We start from the raw sequence: 18,501 nt of genomic DNA on the forward strand, positions 1-18,501 counted from the left end.
AAGAACCACCACTTGACACCTGCACATGCTTGTGTTTGTCATGTTTTTGGTTTACTTGTTGCTTTGTTTTATGAAGAGACATGCAACCTATGCATGCATAGGTAGGATGTTTTCCTTCTGCATTGTGTTGTAGTATAGTCAAAGAACTAATGTTGCTTTGTTTGAATTAAATATTATGTTGTATGTTGTTTATGCAGTGATGTATATACATTTTTAATTAATGAAAAATCAGTGTGTTAGTTCTTTTTTTCTCAATTCATTTCTCATTGTTTTTCTTGTAAGTTTATCGTCTTTTAAACCATAAATGCAATACCGACATTCATTCATTGTAGTATAATAGATAACTAAGATTTCATGTTACATGACAAGAACTCTCTCAAATAATTATTTGGCTTGGCCTCCCATTCTAGTATGAAATAACCTTTTGTTTAAGTGAATTGCAAATTCTCCTTCTTACATCCATATTTCTTTGATGAGGTTTTCTTTAGCTATTTACCTTAGAAATTTTAGTCACTATTTCTAAGAAGACAAGTGCTGTTAAAAGGATAGATAGATACATATGAGTAATGATCAATGTTCTTTAACTACATCTTTAGAATCACTAATTGCAATAGTGAATCAAAATTATGCCAATTTAGTTATGCAAAAGAAATCGTTCACATGTGCTAAGTGCTAAATGACATTATTCAGGATAATGGAGAGCCTTAAAAGAAAAAACTCTACGAATTAAAGCTCATTTTGCTTGATGATATTGGATGGAGCCATTTATCAACATATGAAAGACAATGAATGCATGTGCACTTCCCTACAAGCTTGCCCCTCTTTTAAGTTGGCTCCAATTTTGTGAAACCAGGTGTTTAATAGTGGTTAACCAGGTTAGATGCCTTGGATAGGCTCAGATGAAAATGATTTGAAACTGTTATGATATCTTGACAACTAGTGTGTGCCTATGTATGTTTATGTGGATACGACTTTGGGGATGAGCCTAATTATATATGTATGGATATGAAGACTCCCTAGGGATGATAGATGTTCCCATAAAACGGGAGATGTAAGATGAAACTATCTTTGATATTTGATGAAACACTTCAAGGTAAGCAAATTATGAATATCGATTATTGTGATTATGCTCGTCTACTAGGATGAGCTTATGGAGCCTAATTTAATGATAGTTTTAAGGTTAAGCCTTAATTTGATATGCTCTGATATGGTGACATAGAGTTCCAAAAATTATGAATGTGATATGCCATTGAGTTATGCTCGAATAAGGCATAATGTGATGAGATGTGTTGTCACAACCCAAACTCGAGGGTCCATGATTGACGGATGAGCTTTGCAGGCAAGGCCCACAAGACTCAAGCAAGCCTTAAGGTTCAAAATCTAATAATACATAGCCAAGGGATTTCACATGTCATATTCATAAATAAAATTCAAGTTCAACATAGTACACCATCCTTAGCACATAATTCATACAAGTATCATGAGGTCACACATTAACCATTCAAGGCGGCTTTGTACATAACAACCCTTAGTACACAATATTACATGGCACTTAGTGCCTACAATATCTAGAATACATTTCTTTCTAAACTTAAATTTAGAGTGCAAAAAATAATGTGGACTTGACCCAGTAAAATGACCAAAATAAGGGACTTCCCGGATGCCAAAATTGTTTTTTTAATGGACGATCCTTGCCACGCTTTGTTCAATGGCTTATTTATCTACACATGGTACAAAATGAGTGAAAACTATAGTAGTTGGTGAATGGTGCACATAATCAAAATCATATACATACATTGGACACATAATAAATATTGCACTGTTAGTGCATTGACAAAATCTAGCAAACATCTACGAATAAAGAGCATATCATCATCCCTAACTCTCCACAATGAGAGTATATCATCATCCCCAACATCCTCAAAGATCATCGCTCATATCATTAGGCTGACTCTCGAAGCCAATTCAAAGTTAGTCACATCATCCTCCATGGAACACTTTGGTTGGCAGAGTATCATATGGATTCATATCATAATTATCTAGGCTTCTCCAAAGCTATCACATGTCGTATACAAATCAATTCACATCACATCAAATCAAGAAGTGGTTCTCCCCTAAACATGGTTAAATCACTCATGGTGACTAGTCGATGGAGAAACAAATCACGCATAGAGCAAAGCTGCTAATAGAACACAAGCCATAGGCTTGTCGAGCCGAAAAGCATAGAATCAAATCACACCCAGCGTCGAACAGCTAGCGAAAAATCATATCATCGACCGGAGTAATCTCCCAATGATTAGCATCACACGGAGTAATCTCCCGTTGGTGGCATTGCCCAAAGTAATCTTCGATAGGCAAATTGACAACGATGTAGGTGGGAATCACAAGTAGGATTAAGCCACAGCCCTTGTTTACCACCATCTTTGCATGCACACACACATAGTCACAAGGTAATGGGACCCATTCAACTTCAAGTCAAATCAACATCCAGAATTTATTCCTTAGACAAAACACAATTCCACAATAAGGCCATCATGCCTTTCTCTCATCCATATGTCTATAACATGGTAACAATCACATTTATCGAGCTTTGTTTGCCAATAAGATCATTAAAGTTCTAAGTGCCTCAATAATCATGGCTCACTAGCTACATATACATCAACAATTTCACTTTCATTTAATCATGGCCTAATAGCCGCATATACATGAATAATATCACATCAGGTCATGCATCAATATCTCATCAACAAATGGGCAATTTAATTCCACATACATCACTTAGATGTCTAACAACTGTGTTTCTTAGTGGCCTTCACAAGAAAACACATATACTAACATGTACATTAACAATGTACTAGCCTAGGCACACCCTTCTAGGCAATCACATACACATATATACATTCATAGTTCTCTAACCTAGGCATATTCAACTAGGCCTACATTCATAATATAGTAATAGTGCAGTGCATTTTTCATGCATTATTCACCACATGCATTTAATTAACCCACTCACAGTGACAAGTTAGAGGTTCTCCATAGCCAAATGTCTATTCTTAGCCTCCAACCCTATTTTGGCTCACAAATGTGCCCAAATTGCTCAATCTCCCCTTAAGCACATCAAAACATCATAAAACTAGTTAAATCCTAGCTTTTGAAAAATGCCAACTTTTCTAAAATTAATCAAAACTTTTGCGATCCAACGTATAAGTTTAAATCCTTCAATAATGAGCTAAACCCATACCTTAGAAGCTAGATTGTATAATTATTTACCCAAAATCCCCAATCAACTCAAAAGGGTCAATTTCTTCAAAGTTGGACCCAATCAAATCTAAGTTATTAATTGATTAAATTAAAAATAATCATTAAAAATGTTTAATCTTACCTCAATAATGTTTCCCCAAGCTCGGGTTAGCTCCAAATCACTCCAAATAACTCCAAGAACGCATTTGTGGCTTAGGGTTTCAAATAAGTGGAGAGAGAAAATAAAAATTAAACCAAGTTTTTGAAGAGCAAAACTCTTACTTTCAACACTCAAAATTCTTGATTTATGATTGAAGTATAATGGGTTTCAAAAGTGTGAAAGTTGAGAGAAAATGGGTGGAGAAGTGCGAAGTTAAGAGAAAATGAAGAAATTTTTTATTTTAAGGCTTTTAAGCCTGTTTTAAGTTAACTGGGCATCCTAGGATCAACTATGGAGGGTCTGTAGTCAATCTTAGACTAGTAAGTTTGTTTCCACCCTTTGTCCCCTTTATAGGATCAATTATAGAGGGTCTAAGTCGATTTTGGATCATAAAGTCTATTTTTAGTCGATTTTGCTTCATAAGATCAACTATAGAGGGTCTATAGTCAATCTTGGACCAGAATGTTTGTATTTCTTCCATATTTCCTTCCTAAGATTGACTATAAAAAGCCTATATTTGATCTTGGATCAGAATGCTTGGTTTCCCCTGCTTTTTACTTCACAAGATCAACTTCTTTGGTCCAGATTAGTAAAAAATGTTCTTTTTAAAGCCTAAACCCATTCTAAGTCCCCTCCACAAAAAACCATTCATATATGATTCAAATCTTACTCAAATACTCAAACATAAGATCAAGGCTTCAATCTAAGCACCACTCCTTTAGGTTCCTCAAATATGTTCATAACATTGTTGCTTAAGTATCATAAGGCATGCTTCCTACATTTAACACATCCACATATCATTAAAGAAGTCTCCAAATATACAACAATTTCAAGATCATTCTTTCTACAATATAGTTCATACACATACTCCAAAGCATACACATCAAGGTCTAAATTTTACTCTTTAATAACGTAGTCCCTATCACACATAGGCCATATCAAAAAAATCTAAGGTGTTACATATGCATGTGGTATATTAGGATGATCCTCACACTTTCATCTTCAGAGATATTTGATTATGCTTGATTGATTATGCCTAAATATATATATATATATATTTACATAAATATACATATGTGAATTATTATGCTATGTTAGCATCCCTCTCACTAAGTATTAGATGTCTCACCCTTCTATTATACCATGTGCAGATAAGTGAAGCTATGGGATTGCATGGGTAGTGTCATTGTTTGGACGGACAAATATTTGGCATCTGGTAGGTCTCTGTTCTGATGTGTCACTCCGCTGAGTCTGTGTGGGCCTTCTGCCTTTGGATTTGGGTTTAGCTTGTAAAGTATGTCAGGAATGGGGTGTCATTTATTATTGTATAAGGGTTGTATGATACGAACCCGTATGACAATCAATGTATGGCCTTGTGAGATTAAATATTGTATATAAATTATGTGTCAAGGATAACACTTATGTATTTGAATTTGAATATTAAATGAATATTGGTGTTAAGAAACCCTTTACTATGCATGTATGATTAGGAGAAAATTAGAGGTTTGCTTGGCTCTCGTAGGTTTCACCAGCTAGGCTTGTGCCCCATTCATGGACCCTCGAGTTTGGGTCATGACATCAAGCCCACTAGCCATAGCTTTACTTTGTTTGCACACTATCATAGCTTGCAAATTGGCTTGCCCTTTGGATCACAAACTTCTTTGACACCAACTATCACATTGTGGTTCTTCAAACCCCTAATGTGCAACCTTAGACTCCTTTTCTAACTAATTCTGAGCCCAAGGTAGCCTAAACCTATCATAAACATGTAAAAGGAGCAAACTTTACAAGCAATACCATAATGCAAGATGAATGCAAACACACAATGCAATAAGTCTTCAAGCACACAAGCAAGCAAAGTATGCAAAAGCAAGTAAAATTATGTAAGAAGAAAGTTGAAAGAGTAAAGCTTTAAGTTTTAAGTATCATTGAATCATCAACTGTACAATGAGTTCAATGGGGTATTTATACATAAAGTCCCCACAAATAGCTACCTTTATATTTACAAGTTATTTTGGAGCCACTCTTAGGCTTCCTTGGTCCCCACAAGTAGCTAACTCTTCCACACATTGTTTTGGTGGTTTTGCCCCTCTATTGGACCATTGGCTATAGTGCTGCCCAACTTGCTTGCTGATGCTATGTGCAGGGCTACAAGCTAGGTCAATGCTTTGCACAATCTACCTTGTTGCGTGCTACGAGTTGTCGCATGCCCCAAGAAAGTTGTTTGTGTGCCTCGACACTAAAGGGGTTATTTCCTTATCTCACGAGCCCGATGGAATAAGGGTTATCCAAAGACCTACCTCCTCAACATGCACTCAATGGGCACGTCGATACTCCTTCGGTGTCCCAAACCATAAGCATGACACTTGCATGTAAATCTAAATGTAAAATGAGGGGACACGCTGGAGAATGATTAAACAAACAAAGCACATTAGGCTCAATGAACAAGAAACAAGTAGTGAAGAAATTAATGAAAATGGGATGAAGCTTTTAAAATTCAAAATTGAGATATATCTATGCTCTAATACTAAAAGTTTAAGCTGATAGAAAATTGGTCAAAAGCCCAACTATGTCTTTGAGGGAATTTGAAATGTCTTTTTCTGGTTTTTTATTTTAGAAATGAAATTGAAGAAAACAAACAAACTACTCTTACTCTTGGTATTTTTCAAGATCTCATTTTTCTCTTTACTTTTTCGAACTAAATAGAGCCGGACTGCTTGAGCAATCTCTGCACTCACTAATTTATCAAAGATCAAAATTCACTAAAGGGGATATCAAATTTCCTTTGCAGATAAATCACTGACAAATCGGGATATGATATTTATACATATATCTATGTATATATACTAATACATGTATATAACTATAAAAATAGATATATACAAGTATGTATATATATTTATATACATATATATAAATATATATTTGTTATATAACTTTTTTTATTTTGTATCTTATCCATAAAACTTTCTTATATGATGTTCGGTTCTATATTCCTTTCCTGGGAGTCTAGTGACAATGCTATATTAAAGATTTCAGTTATCAACTCTTTTCATCTCTCCACCTTGACATGAAATAAATTTAATCCTCCTTTGTTAAGGGAGTTCCTTGACTAGAGATGTGATTGATTCGAAAATATCAACGTATATATCAGCGATTCAATTCCCATTAACAAGTATTAATTTCTTGACCAATTACCTACCAGCCAAAAAAATTAAATAATGTCCTAAGGGTTGAAGTAAACCCTTATACAATTATGGTAATTATCATCTTAGCTTGTCAATGTCCGATAAAAAGTTGAAATTCTTAAGCAGGTGCCGCAAAGGATTTAAGGTAAGTAATTACTTTGTATAACTAGTATATAATTCAATTAGAAATGATCAAAAGTCTTTAAAAGATTGTAGTGGCTTAAATAGTTCTAATAAAGTACATAAAATCTTGAACTTTAAAGTTTACATTATTTGCACAAACCATTATTATTTGTCTCGTCTCCTCTTCTGGTTTTGGACTATTTTTAACACAACCCTAACTACTGATATATATAGACACACAGAAGACTAAGAAAGTGAAGAAATCAAAGGGGAACATTGAACTGTAGATTACACTCAAGCATTTAGCTCAATAGTTGACGCATAATTCCTTTAGTTAAAAAGTAAGGTTTGAATCTTTTTTTCTCCAATTATAAAAAAAAAAAAACATCGAACTTCATATTGGCAACTTAATAAAGTTCAGTGATAGCACTAAATATTCTATGGATTTCCATTATGTATTTCAGCATTGGAGCTTACTTGTTGATTTCATTTTTGTATTAAAGTCGTCATTGAATCAGACTCAGAATTTTGGTGAAACATTTGATGAGTATAGCTTCAAGCTTGGCAGGGAAGCAGCTGCCAATTACGAACATTGTTTTCAGGGCATTTGCAAAAGTCATCTTCACTGTCAATTATTGGTCTGCTTAAGAGTGGCGTGAGAATGTGACAGCTGATGAATCAAATTGAGAGTGTATGGGAAAAAGTGTTGAAATCCAAATTGGATTGCAACACTCAGAAGTTTCCTCTGCAAACAAATTAAAGAATACCCCAGAATTTGAAAATCCATTAAGCCTGGAGCTTTATGTCCTTTTTTCTTTAAGGCATAAAGCTTTTTTTTTTTGTATAAATTTTTTTAAAAAAATTTTGTTGTATTCTGAGTGAAATTGTAGGAAAAGGATAGGATTCTATGTAAAAGAGATGATATCATAGTAAAATCTACAACTGAGCAGATCAAGCAACTCGTTTTTTTTTTCTTTTGACTCGTGCAAGAATTCGAACTTGGAATTTATCCTATCATAGAGGGATAACAATTGTTAAGCCAAATCTTGATTGTTACTGACAATTCCTTAATCAACCTTTGGAATGCTAAAGGCTACTAATCTTTGATTGTCTTTGGATTTTGATGACTACTAATCTTCTTTATATTGAATTTCTAGCTCCTAACTACCCCAGCCAAGATAGAGGGAAACAGTTCAACCTGATCTTCTCCAAATTTGAGTATTCTCTACATTTTTTGATCTTAAGGGGTAACTACTAAACTTCACTTGCCAATTATTGTACTATGACTTGCTTTCAAATTTACTGTGTCAACGTGGTTTGGACTTGCATATGAAGCTTGAGTTACATAACAAGACATAACTCTCACCCAATATTGCAGAATCCAACATTTCTTTCACAAGTTCTGAATTGGAAACCCACAAGTTCCAACAGATGGAGTGTTTTCAGGATGGAAAAGAAGGGTTGTGGTTATATACAAAAGCAGAGAGAAAGCGAGAGAGAGATGTAAACCAATTTAGTTTATGGTGTGTAAATTTGATCCCTTATGATTTAATACTCAACACCCCTTTGACATTGTATTCCAACTCAATACACACATGCAAGTATAGAAACTTTTCACAAGCTTGCTTCTTATACACAAAGAAAGAAAAAAGAGAAGGCATTGAATTTCAACATTTAATGCCCTACCAAAGGCAATTACACTGGCATTAAATTTCGTATTAACTCACCGAAAAATTAAAAAATGAAAAAGAAGTTGAAGAAGAAGAAAAAAAAGATTCGGATGGAAGCTACTTTTATGTTAGTTGTAAATATCCTTTATAAGCATCACAATATTATTATCGATTTTGAAAATTTTTTGGGGTAGGATTTCGTCATCTTAAAATGGTTCACCCATATTAAATGTATGCATGCAAGTATTCAAAAACTTTATGGTGGATCTTTAATGTCTACACCTTCCTTTGCCTAAAAGTATAATGATACAAGGACAAATATAAATGATTTCTTAGAATAACCATATCCATTCAAAGTAATCAATAATCCATCAGTCCTTAATACCAGATAAAAGGAAGGATGTCAATCTTAAAACTTTCTTTGTAAACCACTCTCACTACCCATTACACATATATGTCTTCTTAACCGCAAGATTTCTTCTATCAAAACCCAACAACCACCTAATTTTCATTTTTGACCAAAAAAATTCAATATTTGATTCAATACCAATTTATAATTTTATGCATATTATTAATTTGCCAATAACAATTAATTTACTATCTCTTCACAACAAAATATTTTAATAAAGACATAATACCTAAAAAATTTTCGAAACTATTTAGAAAAATTCAAATTAGTTCTTTTATTTTATTACGTTCATGTAAGTTTTTATAATTTTATTTTAAGTCAAATAAGCTCTTACAACTAATAATTGAATAACAGTTGTTAATTAAAATATCACTTGTCATTCTATACCACAAGACCTTTGATATTATATGTTGTTGTGATACAATGACATAGCCATGTGACATTTTTCACTTTCGACGTCAACACAATATTAATCTCATATGGATATAAAATTAATGACAAGTGATGCTTTGACTAGTGACAACTCGTCTCTCGTTTGTCATAAGGATCTATTTGGTCCAAAAACCAAGTTCAAAGACCTGATTGAATAGGTAGAATAATAAAAAATTATTTAAATTTTTTTAAATAGTTTAAAATTTTTTTAAAAAATTATGCTTTCACTAAATTTTATTATGAAGCGGCATTATTTGATTCAGGGATGTCTCGTAGAATTTTCCCACTCCAACAACAAATAGAATATAAAAATTTAAATTTTGTACCATAAAAACAGTATTAGTTAGCGAAATTTTTGAAATGGTATAAAGAGAATATATGAGGGCAATGATTTCATTTAAAGCAGTCATTAGAATCAAATGAAGTAATTTAAGAAATAGAAAAGAGAAAATAAAAATTTGGTTCGTCAGACAATTTATTGTTTCCGGTATTACTCTACAGGTCATGCTCATGTCACAAATACGTATAAACCTAAGTCAAGCATTATCCCATATGCTCAATTAAAAATATAATTTAAGGAAAAAGAGTGGGTAAAATAAAAAGAAGAGGATGAAAGAAAAGTACACAGATTTATTGCTATTGGACCTTTAATTTCATAACTTTAACACAGATATATATATATATATATATTTGTCATAAATTAAAGTTTTGAGAGTCCAAGTAATGATCCCATATTTCATTTGTGGCATATAATGAGTAGGAAAAAGAAATTCTTCAGCCTTTATTTTATGCCTTTATGGCGTTAAATCTAATATTTAAATAAAAACTTAATAATATAATATACTTATCATTAAATTAAATATTTAAATAATAATAATTTAATACAATATTTTGAAACGCCCGGCAACAGACGTGAAACTCGTTAAGCTTTATTGTTTTAAAATGTATTTTTAATTTCTTGAAATTTTAATATAAATCTACTCTATATATTATGCATTGGGGTTATATACTTATGCCATGCAATCTCAATTTGGGTAAATGCTCATTTCAGAATCTAAATGTTGTTAAATTTTTCATTTCAAAATTCCAACTATTGTTTTATTCAAATTAGAATACAACCTTTTGGTTTTATCTATTAAAGAAAAATCAATGATAAAAGTTGGAAAATATTGTTAATAGAACTAACAGTTACAACATGAAGGTAATCCTAAACAAATATAGATTTAAATTCGTTAATTCTATTAATATTAATTTACTAGCTTAACCATCTCAGCTTTTAATTCAAAACAGGAACCACTAAACATAATGTCAATGCTTGTAATTACTTTAAATTTTGTTCTAATTTCAACCAAATTCAAAGCAGTTGATTTGAATGCTCTAGCTTAATTTGCTGTTATTCATGTTTTTTAAGGATAAATTACAGGAAAGTACATTTTGGTTTGAGGAAAAATAAATTTATCTCTTGAAATTTAAAATTTGATACTTAACTACCATATGTTTATTTTCATCACTTTTCCAATAAATATCCTTAACCTTATTTTAAGAATTTTCAGGGTTTTTTTTTAAATTTTTTTATTTATACTAATTTAATGAAAAAAGGGATATTCTAATTTTTTATTTTAAATGGTATTAAGAAAATTCAAATGACAAAAAACAAGAATAATTGTGTCAGAATTTAAATTTTAATAGACAAATCTATGCCGTCTCAAATCATAGAATATATACTTTTTTTTATCATGTACCCTTTTATTTAATGAATTTTGTCTAATATATACATGCATGTTGAACTATTGGAATGCTGCTATGAATTAAAAACTCTCTTCATTTCTCTTGGAGTGACAGCGTCGAGCTTTACTGAAGGACTTTTAATTCACTGGCTCATGGTGGTCAACCACAAAACTTGAAATATACAGTTTGATATAGGCCGTCTCTTCTTTATTTTTAATTTTTTATTATTATATATATATATAAGTTGATATATATAATTTTATCATTTTTAATCAAATAAAATATTTTATTTTAGAATAGTAGTAAACCTTTCTGATCCGCCACTGGTCATGTAGAATATATATTGAGATTGGATTACACAAGCTATTGTTCTCTGTTTTGAATGCCCCACCATCTTCAGTTTTCTTTTCCACTCCAATTGTTTAATTTGAACAAGGGAAATCATGCATAAAGGGTTTCTTAAAAAAGTATATAAATCTTTCAATTTTAAAAGTTTCATGCTCACATTTGTCGTTGTAAAGTCAATACTACAAAAGAAAACTAATAATTTAACAATGTGAACATTATGAAGGAATTTTATATGCTTATCTAATAGTCCAAAATTTAATAAGACTTTATATGCCTGAAAAGAAAAATATTATTTGTTCACAACCTTGATTAAGTCAATGCTTAAAATTAAATCATTGATGTATAACTCGATGCCAGATTAATTTTTGTAATGAAAATTGAACTTGACTTGAAATAATATATAAACCTTATATCTTCCAAAATTAACATATATATATATTCACAATTATGATAAAAGCGCCAATAATCATCTACAGGTAAATTTCCTTAAAGTTAGAATATTAAAAAGAAATTAAAAAGATTGATATATATAGTGCTGACATATGCTTGGCTCAGTTTTGTGCCAAAGGTATTTAATTTATGTTCAATGTACTTTTTTATATATATCCATTGGAAACGATGATATGTTTGTGGATTCAATATTTAGAATTGTTAAATTTTAGTATTAAATATTTAATTTAAAATTAATTGGTAATAAATGGAGTGATGTTGTTATATTTATATAATTAGAGTATCTCAATTTTGAGTAATGTGATATTTATCACTACTTTAATAGTCCTTCACATGTAAGCATATATAATGGGCATATCATGTGACACATGAATTTCATGTGGCATAAATAAACGAGGCAACACCTACTTTAATAACATTAAATTTTAGATGGATATTGAATTTAAAATCGATTAATAATTTATTTATATTTATACACTTAAGATATTTCAATTTTAACTAATTCGAGATTTACCTTTATCAGCAATTTGATACTTTTCTCACGTATAGGGATAACAAACCTATTATGTGACATAAATTTCATGTGTAGAGATGATGAATCTATAACGCAACATGCTCATTGTAAAGACATGACAAACCTACCATGAAAGTGCTAATGAATGAGTACAATGTCTATTTTGATACTATGTTTAATTTTTAGATAAGCATCTAAGTTAAAACCAATTAATATTAAGTAGATTGGTCCTATTGCAACATTTATGTGCTTAAGATATTATTTCAATTTAGCGGATATGATATTTATTTTTTTCACTACTTTAATAGAAACCTTACTTTTACATTAGTCAGTCATGCTTTTGAATATTTTGGGTATAGATATAGAGTTAATTAATTAATTAATTAATTAATTATGCTGTAATAATGCTTGAAGTATACACAACAGTCGAGTGATAACCTTTAAAATGTAAAAGCCTTAAAGATATGATGCTTGAAGTATAAAAAAGTGAATATTTCATTTTTAACTAACCAACAAAAATATTTTGCCAACGGTACCAATGCTTTTATGCATTATTATTATTATTATTATTATTATTATTATTAAAGATAAGAATTCACAAAATGGTAATCTAATAATTCTTAAAATCATTTAAAAAAATTATCTCAAAGTTATGAATGATTGTATATCCTATTAAACCACTGTTAGATTGAAAGCTTCATAAAAAAATTTATATATCTCCCACATATCCATTCAACTAAGTGCATATTAACTAACTAATTTAGTGTTGACTCTTTTTATTTAAAACTAAACCAATACATAAACAATGCAAAACCCACTTGTAAATTTGTTAAATTATAGCACTACTGGTACATTAACTAAGTATATATCATTTCACTTTCTTTTATAAGATACCATTTCGGAAACAGAAAAATTCAAACTTTTTAACTCTTTGAATAAGAATACATGCGTATTACCATTAAACCGAATACGATTAAAATAATCGAATTTTACCCGTTAAAATACACCTAATAATATATTTCATAGAGTAAAGTTTAAGAGAGGGGGATGTGTCGACAATAACCCAAAACAGAGTAAAGAAGATGGAAGGGTGCGTATAACTACTTTGATAATAATGGTTCTTTAAGTAGAATACGGAAGCTAAACATTAAACTAGGAAATTTTAATTGACAAATTGTTGGTCGTTGATCCGCCACGCACCAAACGCCATCATGGGCCCCGCTGGCATCGGCTCAAGCGCGTGTGCCTAAAAATATTTAACAAAGTCAAAATGCCTTTTTAAGAACCCCATAACTTCTACCAAAACCTACTTCATTTAAGACCTTGATGACACACACCATTTAATATTGGAGTAAACAACAAATAATGTTATACTTTGTTCAATATTTAATTCAATAATAACAAGGAGATAGTAATAACTTGTTTGGGTCAAAGAGAAATAATAAAAAAATGGAGAGGCGAAATTATAAATTTGTCAAATTCAACTCAAAAGAGTTTTCTAAAATAGTGTCTACTTGTATTTCCGAGCAATTAATGTGGCTATTTATTTGCATGGCATCCCCCGCTTCCCTTGAATTCCTCTCCCTTTCTCACTCTTCCTCTTACCATAAATAAATAAGCAAAACAATAAATGAAATAATTAATTAGAGGAAATTTAATCAGTGGGTTTATTTTTTATTAAATTGGTATTTAATTTAATTTAATAATAATAACAACAATTATGACCCTTCATTTTAATTTTTTATTTGATAAAGGAGGTATAATATTTGCTCCAACACTTATATATGGCTCATATATATCTCTATATTTATTGTTACATTATAACAAAAAGAAAAACCTGTAGACTCTCTCTCTCTCTTTGTTTCTGTTTCCTCTTTGTCTCTGTTTCTCAAGAAGAAGAAGAAGAAGAAGCTCTTTGGCTATGGCTGCCGATGTTAGCTCTTTACATAGAGTTTTGAGCGGGTATAAGGATGATCTGACGGTGGGGAATGAATCCGGTGGAGCAAAATCAACGGCTTTGATCACCAAGGACTTGCTGGGAGTTGGTGGTGGAGGTGGCTCCGCCTTAAATATGAAGAATAACGATCAATCCCAAGAACTTGACCTTGACCTCCAAGTCCCTAGTGGATGGGAAAAGCGCCTAGACTTGAAGGTATGTTGATTTTCTCATCTCAATGGAAAGAGAACTTTCGTTTCAAGTTTGCTCAACGTATGATGTTTTTAGATGTTTGTCTTTCTCGAGTCCCAATTATTATATTGTCTTTCTCTGGTCTTTCTATATTCCTCTGTTTGGATTCTGAGAAAATGCAGAAGGAATTGGGAGAGCTAAATCAGCCTTTATTTCTCCAAATTTGCATAATACAAAAGCCAGCTTTTAGTCTTTTGAAGAAATCAATACAAATTCGATTGTTTCATTAGTTTCTGCAAGTGAATTTCTAATGAGATTCTAATATCAGATCCAAACATAGTTCATTCTCTTTAACAGTTTTTTCCCTTGTAGAAATGGGTTTTCATGAGCCATTAATGAAATGCCAATTTGCATTTATTTACCTCAAAGTTTATTATCTTCAATGCTCTGCAACGTCTAATGGCCACCTGTTCTGTTTCCTTTCATTAATTATTATTACTACTCTCGATTATTCTGATTTTCTCTTCAAGAATCCAACCAATTGTTTATTTCACTTAATTTTAAAGCATTGATCACATTATATATATATGTGAATTACAATTTTCTTTAATATGTATTTGCTTCTGATTGTGTTAATGGTTGCAGTCCGGCAAGGTCTACTTGCAAAGATGCAATTCATCAAATTCATCATCATCATCCGATGGAACGAAGCACCATAATAATCAAACAGTACCCAAGCTTCAAGATTTGAATTTCCCGCCATCGCCCTCTAAATCTCTGCTGAACCTTTTCGACGAGAGCAGCTTGGAATTGAAGTTAGTCTCGTCGTCGTCGTCGTCATCATCCCCCAGCAATTACCAGAGCGTGTGCACCCTCGACAAAGTAAAATTTGCGCTGGAAAGGGCTGAGAAAGAGCCGCCGGTGGTCAAGAAGCGATCATCATCGCTGTGGAAATCATCCTTATCGCCTTCGTATTCATCGTCATCGTCTTCGCTCAGAGACTCCCAAGAGGGTGACGGCGATGACAAGTTATTCGCATCACCGGTCGCAGCAGGCTGCCCCGGATGCTTATCCTATGTGTTGATAATGAAAAACAGCCGTAAATGCCCAAGGTGCAACACCGTTGTTCCCATGCCAGCTGCTAAGAAGCCTCGCATTGATCTCAACATATCAATCTGAGGGACCGGCTGGGCAGAGGAAGATTTCTTTTCTAGCTTTAATATCCAAATGCTTATAATTTTTGTAAATGATAGAAGATCAATTAGGGGGGTGGGGTTTGAAGATAGAAATGTTAGGATAAATTGAGCAATATGTATATTTGGAAAAGGAAAGAGGAAAACATTTGGGTTTGGTTGTTTTTATTGGCAAAGCAGATACAAAATTTTTATCCTTTTTTCTGATTCCATATAAATCCAATGTTTTCATATTTTTTTTTTATCACCCACTCAACTGTTGAATGCAAGGCCTTGTTTAAAGCTTAAGGTTTATAGGTTTTAGGCTTCTTCAAATTCAAAAAATTAATTGGCAAGGAATAAACTTGTAGTAATGCCCCAAGTTAGGTGTTCTTGTACCTCACCATTATTAATCAGTTTCCTAGTATAATTGTAAGTTTCAAAATTAAGGAAAGCCTAATTGAACGCCAGGAACCTTAGACTTCAAGGAAGCTGCAGCACTACTATACTCTTCATGCCAAATTCACTTTTTCAATAGCATTGCAATAAACTAACTGCATAATTCTGTAACCCAATCTCAACATGAGTTTATTTTAACAATTCCTAATTAATTCGCAACATAATTAACATGACTCTTGCGTATATATGTTGTATCACTGACAAGTTTGTTCTACTTAAATAGCCTTTAAGGGTTCTGATCCAACTGAAAGGGAAAGAAACTCAACAGAAATGCTATAAAGTCTGAGACTATTAATGGGGAAAACCCATTGAGCTTAGATCCTGACTTTGAGTGCTCAACAATTTAGCTTCCTTCCTATGGTTTTTAAGGCATGAAGTTGTACTCTCTCTCTCTCTTTTATTTTTTTTTTCCACTTTTGATTTATGTCCATCTCAACTCAACTTACTCTTGGCAGATCATAAAAGGGATAGTGATGTACAAAAATATGGTTGTGTCCTATAAATGTTTGAAAACTGCATTCACCTACACTTTGTCAAATGATGAGCTTTATGGTTGCTGCATGAAACTAATTAAAAGCCATTTACTAGAGCAATTCATTAATATACCTAACACATAATAAATGAGAATTTAATTTTATCATGGCCTTTAAAGTTTTCTACCTACCTTCTCATTTGAGTTTTTAATGTTTAGTTTCCATACCAACGCCTATATTCTCTTTCAATAAACCACCTCTCGTTGCCCTATCGATTAATCAACTCTTACATTTATTTATTTTTGGATATTATTAATTCTATATTCATGAATCTTTAATAACATTTAAATTTACAATTTTAATTTACTATATAGGTTACACAATAAGAAATAATCAGCCCATAAGCACTATCCTTGTATCTCTTTACCTGTTGCAAGTTAAGATTCAAACATAAAATCTCAAATTTTCACAAGAAATGAGATAATATAAGAGTTTTATCATTTACTTTATTGAATGAAATCGATCGTCTTACATTTTTATTTTTCTGACACCATAAATTGTTATCAAATTGTGAATACATATATATATATATATATATATTCACAGGTTAATTTTTAATTATGTGTCATATCTTTTCTCTTTGCTAAATTATGTGTCATATCTTGATGTGATGTGCTTATAATTGACATGATAAGAAAATTTTATATAATAATTTTTCTATAACAGAAAAAAAATTAAAAAACAACGAAAATTATAATCAAGATTAAAAGAATATGAATGATCCGTTAGCAAAAGAAGAGTCCAATTTTAATTTAATGTCTCCGCATTTTTCAATAGGTAGGTGAGTTATAATCAAAGGCGCAAAGGATGGAACCAAAACAGTCTGCCGGTCCTCATAAACCATGCAATCAATTCCCGGCTGGTCAAAGGAATTAGCAGACTTATTCTTACAAAAAGATAATCGTTTCATTTATACATTATTAGACAAGTCGAAATATTTCAGACACTAGATTGGCGTAGAAATTTATGACATTATATTTAAAATGGTCATTCAATTATTTTAAAAGTTTTAAATTAATTTTTATTTTTTTATTACATTCAATTAAATTTTTATATTTTTATTTTGGATCAAATAAACCTTTTTCATCAATAGTTCATTAACTATTGTTAGTTAAAATTTTACTTGTTATTTTATGTCACGTAATATTAGCGTACTATGATGACATGTTATAGTGGGAGATGATATTGTATGTTGATATGACATGATGATATAGTCATGTAGTATTTTTTATTTTTCATGTCAATATTATGTGATGTAAAAAATAATAAGTGGTGTCTTGATTGATAAAAACTAGTATGCCTAGCCTTTTTTGAGCTTAGTTATCTTTTAAAAGCAAAAGTTAGGTCAAAAAATGATTTTGAGAAGCTCTTAAAAAAATTAACTTTTTTTAAAAAATCAAAATTAAAAAAAAAAGCTTCAAGAAAAAGCTCCAGGAGTTCTCTCTTCCTTTTTCATTTGTTTAAACACGCCTTCCTTTTAGAAGAATTTTCCTTTTTGTTCCTAAAATGTCCTTATCTATTAAAAATAATCCCAACATTATCCGTTTTCATTTTTATATGATTAATTATAAATTTTATGTTATATAAAAATATTTTGTATATTTCTAAAAATTTGTTTTAAATAAATTAAAAAAATAAAGTTAACTCTTTTCCATTGTGAACAAAAGAATTTGTGACTTATAGAAAGTTATTTATTAAAAAATCTTTATAATAATTTTAACAAAAATTAAAACTTATATAAATTGTTTTGCCAAACAACTTATCTATAAAGAAAAACTTATAAAATTAAATTTACTAAACAAATTTAACTTAATTGTAAAAGTTATTATTTTTCATAAGAGCTTCATAATAAAAAAAAATAAATCCAAATAGGCTTTTAATCAATCATTAGTAATAAGAACTTTGTCACGACCCAAACCGGGGGGTCCGTGACCGACGCACAAGTCC

The 18,501-nt window shown here is 31.2% G+C and overlaps 1 protein-coding gene across 1 annotated transcript; it reads left to right on the plus strand.

Moving 5' to 3' along the window:
* The first annotated feature begins 14,077 nt into the window (after nt 1-14,077).
* LOC110419528 (filamentous hemagglutinin transporter) lies at nt 14,078-15,826 on the plus strand. The gene is made up of 2 exons (XM_021432615.1): nt 14,078-14,414; nt 15,036-15,826. Exons 1-2 carry the CDS (start codon nt 14,184-14,186, stop codon nt 15,567-15,569), a joined length of 765 nt encoding a protein of 254 aa, XP_021288290.1. The 5' UTR covers nt 14,078-14,183; the 3' UTR covers nt 15,570-15,826.
* The last annotated feature ends 2,675 nt before the right edge of the window (nt 15,827-18,501 follow it).

This window comes from Theobroma umbraticum, unplaced genomic scaffold, assembly GCF_002168275.2.
Source record: "Theobroma umbraticum cultivar Fairchild unplaced genomic scaffold, ASM216827v3 scaffold_67.0, whole genome shotgun sequence".
Classification (NCBI taxonomy): domain Eukaryota; kingdom Viridiplantae; phylum Streptophyta; class Magnoliopsida; order Malvales; family Malvaceae; genus Theobroma; species Theobroma umbraticum.